The 15,578-nt window shown below is 41.5% G+C and overlaps 1 protein-coding gene across 1 annotated transcript in view; it reads left to right on the forward strand.

The window, feature by feature from the left end:
• Window positions 1-15,354, forward strand: part of GARS1 (glycyl-tRNA synthetase 1) — a 35,139-nt gene extending 19,785 nt beyond the window's left edge. Inside the window, exons 11-17 of the mRNA XM_081102825.1 lie at window positions 2,365-2,472; window positions 3,147-3,292; window positions 8,016-8,101; window positions 10,140-10,249; window positions 12,880-12,973; window positions 13,574-13,764; window positions 15,070-15,354. Of these exons, the coding sequence (XP_080958951.1) occupies window positions 2,365-2,472; window positions 3,147-3,292; window positions 8,016-8,101; window positions 10,140-10,249; window positions 12,880-12,973; window positions 13,574-13,764; window positions 15,070-15,195 (861 nt within the window). The 3' untranslated portion in view covers window positions 15,196-15,354. The remainder of the gene's footprint in view (window positions 1-2,364; window positions 2,473-3,146; window positions 3,293-8,015; window positions 8,102-10,139; window positions 10,250-12,879; window positions 12,974-13,573; window positions 13,765-15,069) is intronic.
• Window positions 15,355-15,578: the final 224 nt, after the last annotated feature.

The following is a 15,578-nucleotide window of genomic DNA, read 5'->3' on the forward strand; positions in this document are numbered from 1 at the left end:
ACTTTATTTTCTTCGCAAGCTTGTTTGACATATGTTTGCCAAAAGGACAGCAGCAATTAGTTTTGGATTACAGGTGATCATTCCTTTCTTTAAATGTTTTAGATTTTCTGGAACTTTTTTCTTTTCAAATCAAACCAAGGAAATATTTTCTGTTTTGTGTGGGGAAAGTTTACTTCTTTTCTCTTGTCCCATACTAGTTCCCTTTCTTAGTTTGCTTTGACTCTAAGTTCAAGTTAAACCAGACGCAGGTTCTTGCTGCCTCTATTCAGATCCTGAATCTGGCCTGGATTTAATCTTACTTAGTGTTTGTTTGTTCATTCAACATTTGTAATTGTTAAGAGCTATATGTCATTCTAAGGGCTTCTTCACCTGTTATCTATGCAATCCTCACAATAATCTGAGGGAACCGAAGTGCTGAGAAGTTAAGTAGTTTGCTCCCCTCTATAGCTAGTGAGTGGTGGAACTGGGACAGGAGCCAGGCTGTTTGACACCGCCCCACACTCTTAACCATTGTGCTACGTTACTTTAGTAAACCCTTCTGCATTCTTGCTCATCCTCTTCTGAGTGCCACCTGAGCTGTGGCCGCACCTTTAAGGATTGGGGATCAGAAAATGTGGGCCTAATAAGTCCTGGGGATGTAAAAGGTACAGCATGGTGACTACAGTTAATAATACTGTAGTGCATCGTTGAGATTTGCTAAGAGAGTAGATCTTAAATGTTCTCGTCACAAGAAAAAAATTCTGTAACTATTAATGGTGATGGATGTTAATTAGGCTTACCGTATATACTAGAGGCTCAGTGCATGAATCTGTGCACCAGGTCTCTAGTATGCATATAAGATCTTTGGTCAATCTCTTCCTGCCTTTCCCCCTTCCCCCTTGCCTCTGAGATTCATCAGTCTGTTTCATGTTTCCATGCCTGTGCGTTGAGTGTCTGCCCCCCGGTAGTCAGTGAGCATCATCGCTAATAGTTGAATGGTTGAATGGTTGCTTAGGATTTTATATATATAGATTGAAAAATTGTGATCATTTTGCAATATATAAAAATAGTAAATCATTACATTGTATAACTGAAACTAATATAACATATGTAAATTATTCCTAAATTTTAAAAAATTAAAGAAAAAATAAATTAAGAAAATGATGTTGGCCTAGGATTGAGATCAGGCTACAGTGTTTTGTGTAAGGTCATTGGAAGACAGGACAAACAAACCAGAAGCTCCAAGGTAACAGAATCTAGAAGAGGGGAGAACGCCTCTGAAAACTTTAATACTTTCTTTCTGTGCCGTTAATATTTATGTTCTTAAAATAAAAAATAGTTACTGATACTGCTTCTGCTCCATCTTCTCTTCTTCCTTCTCAGAGGCAACCACTGCCCCAAAGTTGCTTACCTTTGCCAGGCATGATTTTGTAATTTTACCTCTTAGTACATAAGTAGGTTAATTCGCATCTTTGGTAAATGATAACCACCAAGTTTATACAGTTAAGCATGTACATTTAAGTTGACATATTAGTGAATATCATGTTACATGTTTTCAGGTTTTGTTCTTTAATTCCTGTTTTGTTGTTTTGTGTTGCGGTTTCTGAGCTTATATGAGTTTTATATTTGCTCTCTTTATTTCAAGCACCCCATGTGGTAACATGCACTTAGGAAGCTCATGATGGTTGACTTTTCCCAAACTCTTCAAATCAAAGGCAAAAAATAAATATTCATGAGGACTAACTAGATACTTAACTAAAATAAGGCTTTTACCTCTTTTGTTCTTATTCAAATAACAAGTTCTTAAGAGTCTTTGAAAACAATTTAGATTGTGCTTTTGAAAAGTATCTTAGGTTTTAACAAGAAATGGAACCTGGCACCCATGCTGTTATTAAACTTTCCTCTGTGACCTAAACATTGCCTGCTCTTAACTGAGTGTTCTTCTGGTGGGTGGGAAGCAGCCAGCTGATGCCAAGTGGTGAGAGCTATAGACACTTCATCCGAAGAGCGGAGGAGTTTTTGCCAGATTTATTTTAAATCCTGCTCACAAATTTGAAACACACCTGTTTTTTTTCTAGGTTCACATTTTATAACCACAATTAAACCCTAGAATTTGTTAGTTTAGCCCACATTCACAGCATGGCAAAATAAATCTGTCCAGAAAATAACAGATTTACTTTGTGTACATCTGTGATTTATGTTTGATAGGGTTGTTAGCCGCCTGGTGTGTAAGAGAATCCCCATTTCAAACATTTGTAAGTTAGGAGGAGAGATTCTATAATTGAGTCATCCTTGAGTATGTGAAAGAGTTAGTTACAATCTGCATGGGTTTGTGAATGAACCTAAAGTAAAGAATAAATGTTTTTATCTATTCCGTCTTCTTAGGGCTGGATTGAGATAGTCGGATGTGCTGATCGGTCCTGTTATGACCTTTCTTGTCATGCGCGAGCCACCAAAGTCCCACTTGTAGCGGAGAAGCCGCTGAGAGAGCCCATATCCTTTCTAGTTACTTCTCAACTCAGGATTGATGCGCGAACATCTCGCAAGTAGACAAGTCCAGCTCTTTACCTTGTTCCTGTGGATAAACGGAGGTATTTGATATTGGGGCAATACTTAAACCTATTATTTCATCCATTACTGCTACGTTCCTATTCTCTCTGCTTAAAATCTGATGTGTGCCCACTCAGTGTTTGGTTTTTAAAAGAAGTATTTTAAGAAAAATGCTCTAAATATCTTTGAGGGCATTTCAGCCATTTCCAAAATGCATCATTTCTCCACACTTGCACCTACCGACATGCTCTTTGCATAAAGAGTACCTGGTGAATACATTTTCTAACAAAAGATGGGTGCCATTTTATGGTAGATAAAATAATAATTGAGCTTACTTGTTATGTTAATCAGCACAGTAGGAATTTCCTTCCTTTACCAGACAGTGAAGTGAGCTGATCTTAGGGCTGGTGTTGGGACGTTTTAGAAATGTATAAATTATTATCAGAAGTTATGTTATGTATCAGCTTCTATTGCTATTTGGATAATATATTCCTGTAACTTTGAAAAAAACTCTACTGATGGTGTTTACTTATTTTGAATGATTTCGTGGTTCTCAAGATCATTTTCTGAAATACTGAGGTAGTTCTACAATTTTGGATTCCTTGACTACTTCATACAAAACAGTCAACGTTGTTCAGTTTGAACCCAATAAGGGAGCGATTGGTAAGGCGTATAAGAAGGACGCGAAGCTGGTGATGGAGTACCTTGCCATTTGTGATGAGTGTTACATTACAGAAATGGAGAAACTACTGAATGAAAAAGGGTAAGATTTAAGACGTGTGCTCTACATGGGCTCCAGGCAAATACGTCCTCTCTGCCAGGTTCTGAAGGTTAGGGTGAGGTTACTGTCTTTACAAATTCTTTGCAGGTAAGTGCTATCTCTGGCTACTTTTAAAGGACTGAGCTTGCCAAGATTTAGGTACTGTTGCCAGAAATAGATTTGAAATGGACTACAAAGATTCCCCCCACCCCCACCCAATAACTTTTTTAGAGGAGACTTGTCCAAGGTAGTGACTGAGGAAGGATTAGAAACCATATCTGCCTTCAAGTCAATGCTCTGTTTTTGAACTTTGGAGTAGTCTCTGTAATTGTTTTAAGCATAAATGAAAAAAAATATAGTAGAGAAGAATCTTTAAAGGAATACAACAAAATCTAACACTAAAGAGTATAAAATTTACTATGTCTGAAAAGCAATAAAAATGTGTAGACATATGAAAATGTGACCTATAATGAGGAAAAGAGTCAATCAAAGGAAACACCCAGAAATGACAAACATGATGGAATAAACACATAGGGTCTTAAAACAATTATAAATATGCTTTATATGCTCAAAGACGTAAGGGAGCATGTGAGCTTATGAGGTGAGAGATGGAAATATATACGGAGAAAGAACCAATGGAATATCAAGAGGCAGTATCTCAAATAAAAACTCACTGAATGGGGTTAACAGTGAATTAAACATTGCAGAAAAAAGAGTATGGAACTCAGTGTAGCAATAGAAACTATTAAAAATGAGGCATAGAAAGAGAGACTGGGAGAAAAAAATGTCCTTTGGGACAATAAGAGAAGTATCTTCAGTCTAACGTGTAATTGTGAGTCACAGGGAGTGTATATAGCGAAAATATCTGAAGATACATCAATAGCTGAAAATTTTCCAAATTTGATACAGACTATAATAAACCCAGGGGTTCAAGAAGTTCAACCCCAGCAGAATAAGCAAAGAAAGCCACATATAGGCACTTCAGAATCAAATTGCGGGAAACTAGTAATGAATAGAAAACTCTAAAGTAGCCTGGGGAGAAAAGGTTCCTTATATGAAAAGGAACAAAGATAGGAATGATTGGAGTTCTCATCAAACTCAAGGCAAGCCACAGTACAATAGAATGAAATTTTTTTAAGTGCTTACCGACAAAAACCCTAGACCCAGCAAAAATATTCTTCAAAGATGAAGAGGAAATGCTTTCAGACAGACAAAAGCTCAGAGAATATATTGTCAGCAGACCTACCTGCAAAAAATGTCAAGGATGTTCTTCAAGCAGAAGCATGGAAATCTCTTCAAGCAGAAACGTGGAAATTTAAGTTTACCCAAAGAAATTAAGAGCTCTAGAAATGCTAAATACATGGGTAGATAATAAATTACATTTTCATTGATTTCATTAAAATGATATTTCTTAATTTCTTTAAAAGATAATGCACTGTTTAAAGCAAAAACAATAACAATGTGTTGTGAAACTTACAACATATATATAGAGGTAAAATGTATGCCATCAATAGTTCAAAGGATGAGAGTGATGCATTGGGAATAGAACATTGTAAGGTGTACCAGGTATATTATAAGTGAAATGTCATAATATTACTTGAAGTAGCCTATGATAGATTAATAAAAGTACAAATAGTAAATTTTAGAGCAATTTACTGGAAAAAAACATATAAAAACCAAAGGGATATAACTAATAAACCAATAAGGGACATAAAATCTCTCTATATAAAAGCCTAAGCGACCATTATAACCGAAAGACCAGAACAACCAGACAACTGGCTGGTAGCTATGACGCGCGCTGACCCAGACCTTGCTGCTGGGGCCCTGACAGCTCCGAATCTGGTTCACCCGCACCCCGGACCCAGACAGGAGGGAGGAGGGAGCCCGATTCCTCATGGAATCAGCTGTTGGCAAGCTTGCTACTGGGTCTAATCTCCCTAGGTCCCTCCCTCCGGCAGGCCAACCCCAATCGCCGCCCGGCCCGAGGGACCTGTGCAAGAATTTGTGCACCAGGCCTCTAGTAGAATAATAAAATATACTCTAGAAGAAGACAGAAGAGGAAAAATGAACAAAGAACAGATGTAACAAATACTAACTCATGAGATGGTAGACTTAAACTCAACAGTATTGATAACTACACTAAATATAATGATTCAAATCAGCGATTTTCAGCCAGTGTGCCACAAGAATTTATAAGACATGCAATATCTGACTGACCCTCCCTTAAATTGTCAAATAAAAAAAATGACAACAGCCAACACAATAGCATTCTAGTATGAATGCCCTGCCTTAAACATAAATATATAGGTCATACAGTAGAGTTGCATCTTATTAGTCATGTAGCATAATAAGGTTGTATCTGATTGGTTAATTCTTGGTACCAGAAATCTTATACACAAGTATAGGCACCTGATTTTTTAAAAAGTCACTTTGGAGCAAAAAGGGTAGGTAATTACTGTTACTAATTATTATTATTATTTGTAAATCAAAATATACCTTTGTTGGTCAGGTTGGTAAAAATATATTTTTTGGTGTGCTGCAGAATTTCAGTAATTAGTTTATGTGTGCCATAAATAAAGAAATGTTGAAAATCACTGATCTATAAACATTTAAATCAATAGCCATGGTCAGACTATTTAAAAAATTCAAGACCCAATTAAATGCTGTTTTTAGAAAACTTACTGTAACTGTAATACACAAGTAGGTTTAAAAAAATGTTCCCATGTAAACATTAATCAGAAAGTTGGAGTGGCTCTATTAATATCAGGCAAAGTAAACATCAGAACAAGGAAAATTACCAGGGGTAGAGTTGCATTTCACAATGTTAAAGGGTCAGTTCATTAGGAAGGTGTATCACTTCTAACTATATGCAACTAAAAACAACCTCAAAATGTGTATGGCAAACTTGACAGAACTAAAACAAAAAATAGACAAATCCACAATTATAGTTGGAGATATTTTCACCCCTTTCTCAGTAATTGTAGAGCAAGTAGACAAAAGTTGAGGATCACTATTAATTTAGTGTCAGTTATATAATGTCTAAAAACCAGAATACACATTTTTAAGTACACTTCAAACATCGTTCACACTGTTTTAAAATATATTTATTAATTTCAGAGAGGAAGGAAGAGGGAGAAAGAGAAACATCAATGATGAGAGGGAATCACTGATTGGCTGCCTCCTGCACGCTCACACTGGGGATCAAGCCTGCAACCGGGGCATGTGCCCTGACCAGGAATCGAACCGTGACCTGCTGGTTCATAGGTCGACGCTCAACCACTGAGCCATGCAGGCCGGGCTTTCATACAGCCCTCCAGCTAAGGATGAATTTTGCGTTTTCAAAGGGTTGTTTAAGAAAAAGAATACAAGGGACTGCATATGGCTTGAAAACCTTGGAATATTTTATATCTGGCCCTATACAGAAAGTTTGCCAACAACTGTCATAGACATTAGGCTAAGTGAAAGAAGTCTTACACAAAAGAGTTTATGCGAAATCCTAGGAAAGACAGCGCTAGCTTACAGTGATAGGAGGCATAGCAATGATTAACTGGGGCTGGAGGGGATTGAGATAAGGGACAGGGCCACCCCAGGAGTGATGGTGGTTGCATGTGCATGTATATATCTGTCAAAAGACCTATTGCAAGATGAGTCCCTGTAAGTTGAGAATACAGTTATCCATTTCAAATCTTAGTAAAACGGACATAGATCACTAGTTAGATATTATCCACAAATAAGACAGTTTCCTTTTTTAATTATTCTCAAATAATGGCTTCCTCTTTGCTTATTTCAGCTTGTTAATAACCATTACCTACTCTATAGTTAGGCCGTGCTTGCAGAGAGAATATATACGATACGGTTTGTGGAGTGGGATCTTTAATGCACACGCACAGACTTCAGACAGAATGTACCGTTGGAGGGGGTCGGTGAAAGTCACTCATGTAATCATGAGATCATCCCTGCTAGAAACTAGCAGAACGCAGTGCAACCTGCGTCAGCCTCACAGCTTCAGAGACAGCCACAGGGGGCCTCTCTCTCCCAGCACTAAGCTGCTTGTGAGAGACCCTACCTGATCTTCATAATGGGAGGAAATGCCTCATGAGCGCATTGTAAAGGTGAAGTCTTCTAGCCCGAAGCAGAATGGGTGTATCTCAGGATGGGAACATACTGCAGCCAGTTATTTGGGGACAGAGGGATAATATTTTATATCGACATATCAAACAGAATCATCCAACTTTTAGCTGATCTTCATCAACATAAATGTCAAAGTTTATTTGGGAAATAGAGTGGGAGTTTTAAGATTACTTTGCACAATGACAAGCTGGTCATTCTTACATTTGTTGGGACAATAAAGAGAACAGTGGTCTTTTGTCAGCAGGCCTGTGTTTGACAAATTTATTGTAATTATTCCAAAATTGAATTTTTAAAACATTGTTTTTGGTTTTACCTTGATGTCAGAACCAAAGGAATTGGTTATTAAGCCACTTACGGAATTTTATAAAACAATTCCTATTTTGGGGTGCCTCCCACAATACTATTTGATGCCTTTGAATAATACTTAATTTGGTGTTTCTTATGAAGTAATTTAAGTTTGGCTTCAGCTGTTCTATCCAAGAGTTGAGTAAGTTGTATTCCACTTGAAATGGAGAACAGGTAGTGGTCTGTAAAGCTCCTTTGAATGAAGGCGCAGGGATGCCTGTTTTCACTAACGTGTAATGTTTCTTTGTAGGGAGTTCACTGTTGAAACCGAAGGGAAAACATTTCAGTTAACAGGAGACATGGTCAGTGTGAAGAGATTCCAGAAAACACTACATGGTAAGTTTGTAAAAATAATTAAGAAACAAACAAAAAAATATTATTATTCCTTAAAGGCTTTTTTGTTTGTTTGTGTTTGTTTTTTTACTTTTATAACATCACCAGTTTACTGAAAATTTGAAGAGGGAAAATAAATTTTTAATGCCATAACCCTAAGTTTGATGATATGTTTAAGGCATTATCTTGGGCCTTTTTTTAAAGAGCATAATTGTACTCATACTGGAGAATAATTTATAATGCCACCTTTATATTTCCTATGATCTCAGGTGCATATGAAGAATATCTCTGATTTAAAAGATCTTTTTTTTCTTTTTTATTTTAAGGAAAGGTGCTTTTGTTTCCTAAGCAAAAGAGGGATTTCACCCCTTCTACTTTTTTTGGCAGATTAACTTGTTAAACTTCACTTAGTGATCTTTAATGCTTTTTTAAATGCCAAGGTGGTGACTTTTTAAAAATAGAACAAATTCTGTGAATTTGGGAGCAAGTATTTTGGAACTTATGAGGATGCTTATGGTTTATGGTGGCTGCATTAAAACTCCTGGGAGCAGGGAGTGGTGGGTAGGGGAAGCTCCTGCCAGGGAGAGAGCAGACCTGCTTTTCCACTGTGCCTGGCCTGCTCTGGGGCCAGGCCTCGGGGAGCTGGGCAAGCGGTCTGAAGTGGTAACAGTGAGCAGGGGGTTCTTCATGGCCTGGGCTACTTCATCACCGTCCTGTAGCTGGTTCAGAGCCATTGCTCGCACGCCCCGGAAGGATGGGCCGAAAATGCCTCCATGATGTTTCTAAAATGATACTCTTTTTTTTTTTTTAATATATTTTATTGATTTTTTACAGAGAGGAAGGGAGAGAGATAGAGAGTTAGAAACATCGATGAGAGAGAAACATCGATCAGCTGCCTCCTGCACATCTCCTACTGGGGATATGCCGGCAACCCAGGTACATGCCCTTGACCGGAATCGAACCTGGGACCTTTCAGTCCGCAGGCCGACACTCTATCCACTGAGCCAAACCGGTTTCGGTGCTAAAATGATATTCTTACTCTTTATCACAGACAAACGAAATAGGTTCTTTTTTCTTTCACATATGTGAGTTTTTAGTTCTAGTTACCCCATTTTCCTTGCAGCGTAAACTCTCCAAGGTTAAAGTCAGTTAGTTACCTTAGACCTGGACAGTGCGTAGCCTGCTGTTTTTCTGATGAGTACACTTCCTGTGGGTCCCACAGGTACAGCCTCCCCCTGTGGGAAATGCTGTGGGCCCTGCTGAATGTCTTTGAGTGAGTGCTGATCCCTGAGCACACTTCTCTCAGGGCCTCCTGACCCCAGAACCTTGGACACGCAGGGGCAGTAACTTGGCTCTCTCAAAGACTTCTCATCCACATCGCAAGATGGGAAGCAGACAAACAAACCACTGGTACTTGTGTGTGTAGGAATCATTCTTGTTAATTTTGCCAGCTGTCATGATAGATTGTTCATCCCAGCAAAATCGTACAAAAGCTCTAGAGTTTTCATACTGTCTTCATAGGCAAGGCGGACGTTAGAGTGTAGCCGCTGTTGTTCATGGCTGACCAACTGGGGAAGAAGTACCTCGGGGCCATGTTTCACTTCTGTCCTATATAAACAACTAATGAAATTTGATGAAGTTGTTTTTCATTCCAACTTTCTCTTGCAGTGGTTCTCAACCTTCCTAATGCTGCGACCCTTTAATACAGTTCTTCCTGTGGTGACCCCCAACCATAAAATTATTTTTGTTGCTACTTTATAACTAATTTTGCTACTGTTATGAATCGTAATGTAAATATCTGATATGCTATATGTGTTTTCCAATGGTCGCGACCCACAGGTTGAGAACTGCTGCTTTAAAGGCATCACATTTCCTACCAGCAAATAGTTCTCAGGGATGTGTCTTTATTCTGATGTACAGAATCAATCAAAATTCATCTAGATGAGAGAGAATTTTAGTGCTAATGAGGATTACTTATCGAGGCCTTGAGATGCGTCACATGGGGTTTCAGAGAATGTTACTGAGTTTCTCTCTCTTGCAGTGGAAGAAGTTGTCCCGAATGTAATTGAACCCTCCTTCGGGCTGGGCAGGATCATGTATACAGTATTCGAACATACATTCCACGTGCGCGAGGGAGACGAACAGAGAACGGTAAGCTGTCCCGCACATGTGTTTTCTCTGACAAGGCCAGAAATGAAACTGGCTAATGTAAGACTGAGTGACCAGTTAGCTGCTACTACTCATCTTTGTGTAACTGTCCACAGAGCAATGCACTGCCTCATGTTATTTCGTTTGAGCTTCAGGGTGTGCGGGTTATTCTTGATGCCACTGTTTTAGTTGCTTGGTGATCTCTATTCTGAGACACAACATACCACTTTGAGGGAACTATCTTTGTTGCATCAATGGAAGGAATGATACTTTCTGGATATACTCATGTTTTCAGAGAATTGGAAAGGAAAGAATGGCTCTTAGAATTTGGCCAAACCAAGAAACTATGTCTGCACGCATAAAGCTTTTCAGGGAACCTTAAAGGGCATAAAATTGTCTGGGGTGCTTTTGGGGTAAAGACATAAATTCCTAGGTTCTTTCAGGGATACTGATTCACTAGGTCAAGGGATCTGTGTTTTGTTATAGGAGCCCCAGATGATTTCAGTGTGGGAGAGTAACAGATCTTAAATTGGGCATTGGCTTTTGGGGGATAGCCCTTCCTGTCATCCAAGCATTGCTAACGATCAGTATTTATAAGAAGTCTTTGTTAACTTCGTAAGCTTCCTTTCGTTCTGCTGTTTCTGAATCGCTGCCCACGTCTGCCACTTAATCCCTTCACTTTGCCTTCCTTCACCTTCTCACCTCACCTCTGCCTGCGGAAAGTATACTCCTTGATTTATAGCAGACGCTCAGTCAGAGGGAGAATGGCCAGAGAAGAGCAGCTATAAATGTCAAGTTAACTGAGAGGAAGGGTCTCATCTACATGACCATTCATTCTAAAGCTGATGTGTGCATCATGTTGGACATCGACTCTTCCTGGGACATTTAACCTTAAAGAATGGACCGATGAGCTCTTGGTGCCAGTATTGTACATCTGACATACTTACTATTGGTAGTAGGTAGCTATTAAAGTCACCATTGTATTCTCTGCCCTAAAGTTGCATCTCCATTTCCTGACATTGACGGAGCAGCTTTTCATTCATTCAGCAGACAGTGGGAGCGAGGCTGACACCAGGCCTGCAGGCTGGGCTCCTCCAGCAGGGATGACGTCTGTAACGGAATGTGCTCTTTGCAGATGTCAAGTTTGCTTCGAGCTTTTCTGTTTATTTTTAAATCGGTTTTTAAAAAGCCTTTTAGCTGTTCCTTTGAATCTAACAATATTGATAAAACTAGAGTTCTGGTAGAAATGTTGTAAGGGCTAAGCCAGAGGAAATTAGAGACAGCTTTTTATGAATTGCAGAGATTCCTGTCATGAAGAGACATTTGATTAGGCTGTGGGAAGCCAAAAATGTTTTAAAATTATTAGCACGTAGTTCCTAACCCATTTTCCTAAGGCTTTGGTATAAAAACATTGTCAGTGAGATAACATTTTTTCCAGGAAGGCAGGTCCCCGTTTCTCTCTCACAAATAGTTGTCACAGGTGGCGGCGAGGAGTCGGACTTGAACATGTGACCGCGACAGCCGCAGCCCTGGAGTCCGGGGCTTACTCCCCACGGGTGTTCACTGTCGCTGGGCATCGGAATTTTATTAGGTTTTAGGGTGGGCTGCACTGGAACCTGTGTCATTTATTATTTTTATGGGACCTATTCATTCTGAGTTTCATAGTCTTACCTTCAGGCGAACCTTTTGTTTAAATATTACTTAAGAACTCATTTCCAACCCAGAAAGGCAGGCGAGTCTGCCTTCCACAGAATATCCTCGCTTTCTTTCCCGTCTGAGCACCGCGCAGCCTGTTGAGGAGCGGTGTGAGGGGCTGTGCTTTTCCTGTGGGGCTACAGAGCATGCTCGTTTGTTTCATATGACTTCCTTTGGAAGGCAGCTGTGCTCACCGCTACTCCACCAACACTGCATTGTGTTACTTCTTTTGGACATACATTTGTGAGCTGATTAAACTTTCTGGTTTTACTCGGTCACTAAGGCTCATAGATCACCTGCTGAAACACTTTAAGGACAGAATGGGGCCCTCCCACTTATTATTTGGTGATTTGAAGGGAGATTCTTTAGGGATCTCCACAGAAAGAGGGAAGGCTGTAAGGCTTTTTGTTGGTTTTTAGAAAGAGGAGGGGAGAGGGATAGAGAGAAACATTGATGAGAGAGAAACATCCCTGATCGGCTGCCTCCTGCAGGCCTCCTTCCGGGGATCAAGCTTGCAACCCAGGCATGTGCCCTGACCAAGAATCAAACCAGTGACCTTTTGGTTCTTAGGCAGATGCTCAACCACTGAGTCACACCAGCCAGGTTGTAAGGCTTTTTATACATTTCCAGAAAATTGGCATCTTCTGTGGTGGCTTTGAGAGTGCTTTCCCATCATTTAACTTCCACAGTGGTGAGGCCCGTGGAGCAGGTGGGAGAGACCTGCTGTGTAGATGGCGAGACTAAGGTCCAGAGAGAGCGCTCAGCTGAGTGGTCCGACTTCAGAGCTAGAAGCAGACCTTTCTGGTCTGTTCTGGTGAGCCTGCTGCTCTCTTCCGTCACGCTGCTTTTCCGAGTGTGTCCTGGTGTTTTGATAGTGAAGTTTGGACAGTAACACTTAGATTTTTATAAACTAACACATTTGTATTTCTCTCATCTAGTTCTTCAGTTTCCCAGCGGTGGTAGCACCATTCAAATGCTCCGTCCTTCCACTGAGCCAGAACCAGGAGTTCATGCCATTTGTCAGGGAATTATGTAAGCAAATCCAATTGAGCAACCTTCATGGGAACCCTGTCGAGACTGAATTTTAGGAAGTGTTTTTTTAAGAAAATAAAATCCCAGTGGTGCTAGCCTCTGCTCTTATTTCTGAGAGAGAGTGTGCTTGCTCGGGAGGTTTCCTCCTAGTGTTTGAGTGAGTAGAGGTGGGACCAGGTGTCAGACTGAGAGCAGCCTCGCTCTCCAGCTACTTCCTAGGGGTCTCCAGCCCCTGAGCCCCCAGCACCGACAGGAGCCTTGTGGTCCCTGGGGCAGTTCACTCACTTCGATGTTGGGAAACGGAGAGTTCATTGAGCAGCTTGGGGTCCTGCAAGGGGAAGTACTGGAGTCGTGACTGGCCTTGGCCGTGGATTCTGATGCTCGTTCCCCACCCGGCAGCTGTGTGAGGTGCCAGTGAGGGGTTGGGGTCCAGCAAGGGACTTACTCAACTTTGGGGATTTTTCTCTCTATTGGGGCTATAACTTAATTACTCTCCTGTCTTAGTTCCTTTTATAAGTTTCCTCAACTTGTAAGTCAACATTTAGATGACACTGGCTCTCCATTATTTTATTTTGAATTTGTTTAATTGCTTTTGGATAGCGGAAGCCCTCACCAGGAACGGCGTCTCCCACAAGGTAGATGATTCCTCTGGGTCCATCGGGAGACGCTACGCGAGGACTGACGAGATCGGCGTGGCTTTTGGCATCACCATTGACTTTGACACCGTGAACAAGACCCCGCACACGGCCACCCTGCGGGACCGGGACTCCATGCGGCAGATTCGAGCTGAGGTGCCCGCCCTCCCTTTGGCCGTTGTAGCCTGAGAAATGTGTGCTGGTTCCTTCTCGTTTGAGCTGGATGTTGATGCTCCCCTTTCCTTTTTTCTTTTTAATTTTAATCAGGCTTATAGCAGACAGAGCACAGATTCCCAAGTCCCCTTGGTTTCATTATGAAAATATCCATGAACACATCTCTAATGTTTTATAGCCATTCGGGTCGCTCTGGGCTCATTCTCCGGCAGTTTGCTTTTATAGTTGTTTGATTATTTGGGCAAGAGAAATAGAATCCCAAGCGGTTGTTGCCATAGTTTTATTGGCAGGCTTTGAGGGACTTGGACATTTCTATATAAATGTATACATGTGCGTGTATAAATTTTCCCATGTTAACCCATTTAAAACAGTGCATATGTCGTAGTAATTTTACTTAATGAGAAGGTAACAGTGGAGACAGGAGAAGTGCAGGGGGGTGGAGGGGGGGAAGAGTGGCCACCTTAATTGACAGCCACCTGGCTAATTTATTCATCTTGAGGAGGCTTTTATTTAGAGCCTGGTAATCGCTCAGCCTGATACAGCGAGCTAGCTAGGTGTGGGGAAAGCAGAGGGAAAAGACTGCTTTTCCCAGAGGACATTACAGTCTGGTTCGGAAGTCTGGCTTGTCCTTTTACAAAACCAGGTCTCACTCCTCTAGACCTGCATTCCCATCTGTCAGTGGTTCTCAGAGGCTGGGCCTGGGCCAGCAGCGTCCACATCACCTGGGAGCTTGTTGGATGAGCAGAAGCTCCGCCCCAGACCTACTGAATCGGAAGCTGGGGTGGAGAGGGCTGTCGGGGGGAGGGGTGGGCAAAACTGCTCTTTGGAGATCTCCAGGGTGTCCTGGGGCTCAGGCTTGAGAAAGGCTGCTGCCTGGCGGCCAGTGTGTGCTTATGGCTGAGGAACACGCTGGCCCCTGAGCTGGGGCTCTCCCGTGTACCAGCCTGCCCTGGCTCCCTGAGTGGCCCCTGGGTGACCCCTGTTCTCAGGGTTAGATTTGACACACATGAAGTCACTGCATGCGACACAGAGACTTGGGATAATGAAGGAAGGCTGTGTGGGTGAACTGGGTTTTGTGGGGCTTGGCAGGCGTTCTGGGCTGGAGGGAGGTGAGGATGGGTAAGTGAGGCGGCTGCAGAGGGCAGGACAGGAAACATCCTGTGGGGACTGGTTTTAGTTATTGTTAAACACTGGTGTGGCTGCGAGGGTTCCTGAGTTCAGGGTGACCCTTTCTGACAGTCTGATCGAGTTGGTTGACTCTTGGACTTCTCTTCCCTTTTACCCCAGGTCTCTGAACTGCCCAGTGTCATCCGAGATCTGGCCAACGGCAGCCTCTCGTGGGCCGACGTGGAGGCCAGGTATCCTCTCTTTGAAGGGCAAGAAACTGGTAAAAAAGAGACAGTGGAGGAATGAGGACAATTTCAGCAACTTTTGACCACTTGTGCTAATAAAAAAATAACTCTTATCATGTCCACTTTACAAAAAGCAGCCTTGTGATTGCTCCGGGGACTGCATTTTATCCTCAGCGGCTGCCTGATCTCGCCCCACAATTAAAGTTGGAGGAACTCTGAACAGTCTTGTCAATTTGCTCCTGCTTCCGCGTCCTCGGCAGAGCTGTTGCTCCCACTGGGGACACACGCTCATAACTTACTGTTAAACAGAACTGATGCTTTTTTATAATTAGCCTTATTGGGGATAATTTACATACCATAAGACTCAGCTGTGTGAAGTGTGTAATTCCGTAATGGTTAGTAGATTTACGGTGTGCAACTGCCACCACACTCGGATTTTAGAAC

This window comes from Myotis nattereri (genome assembly GCF_964212035.1).
Source record: "Myotis nattereri genome assembly, chromosome: 11".
In the NCBI taxonomy this organism is placed as follows: domain Eukaryota; kingdom Metazoa; phylum Chordata; class Mammalia; order Chiroptera; family Vespertilionidae; genus Myotis; species Myotis nattereri.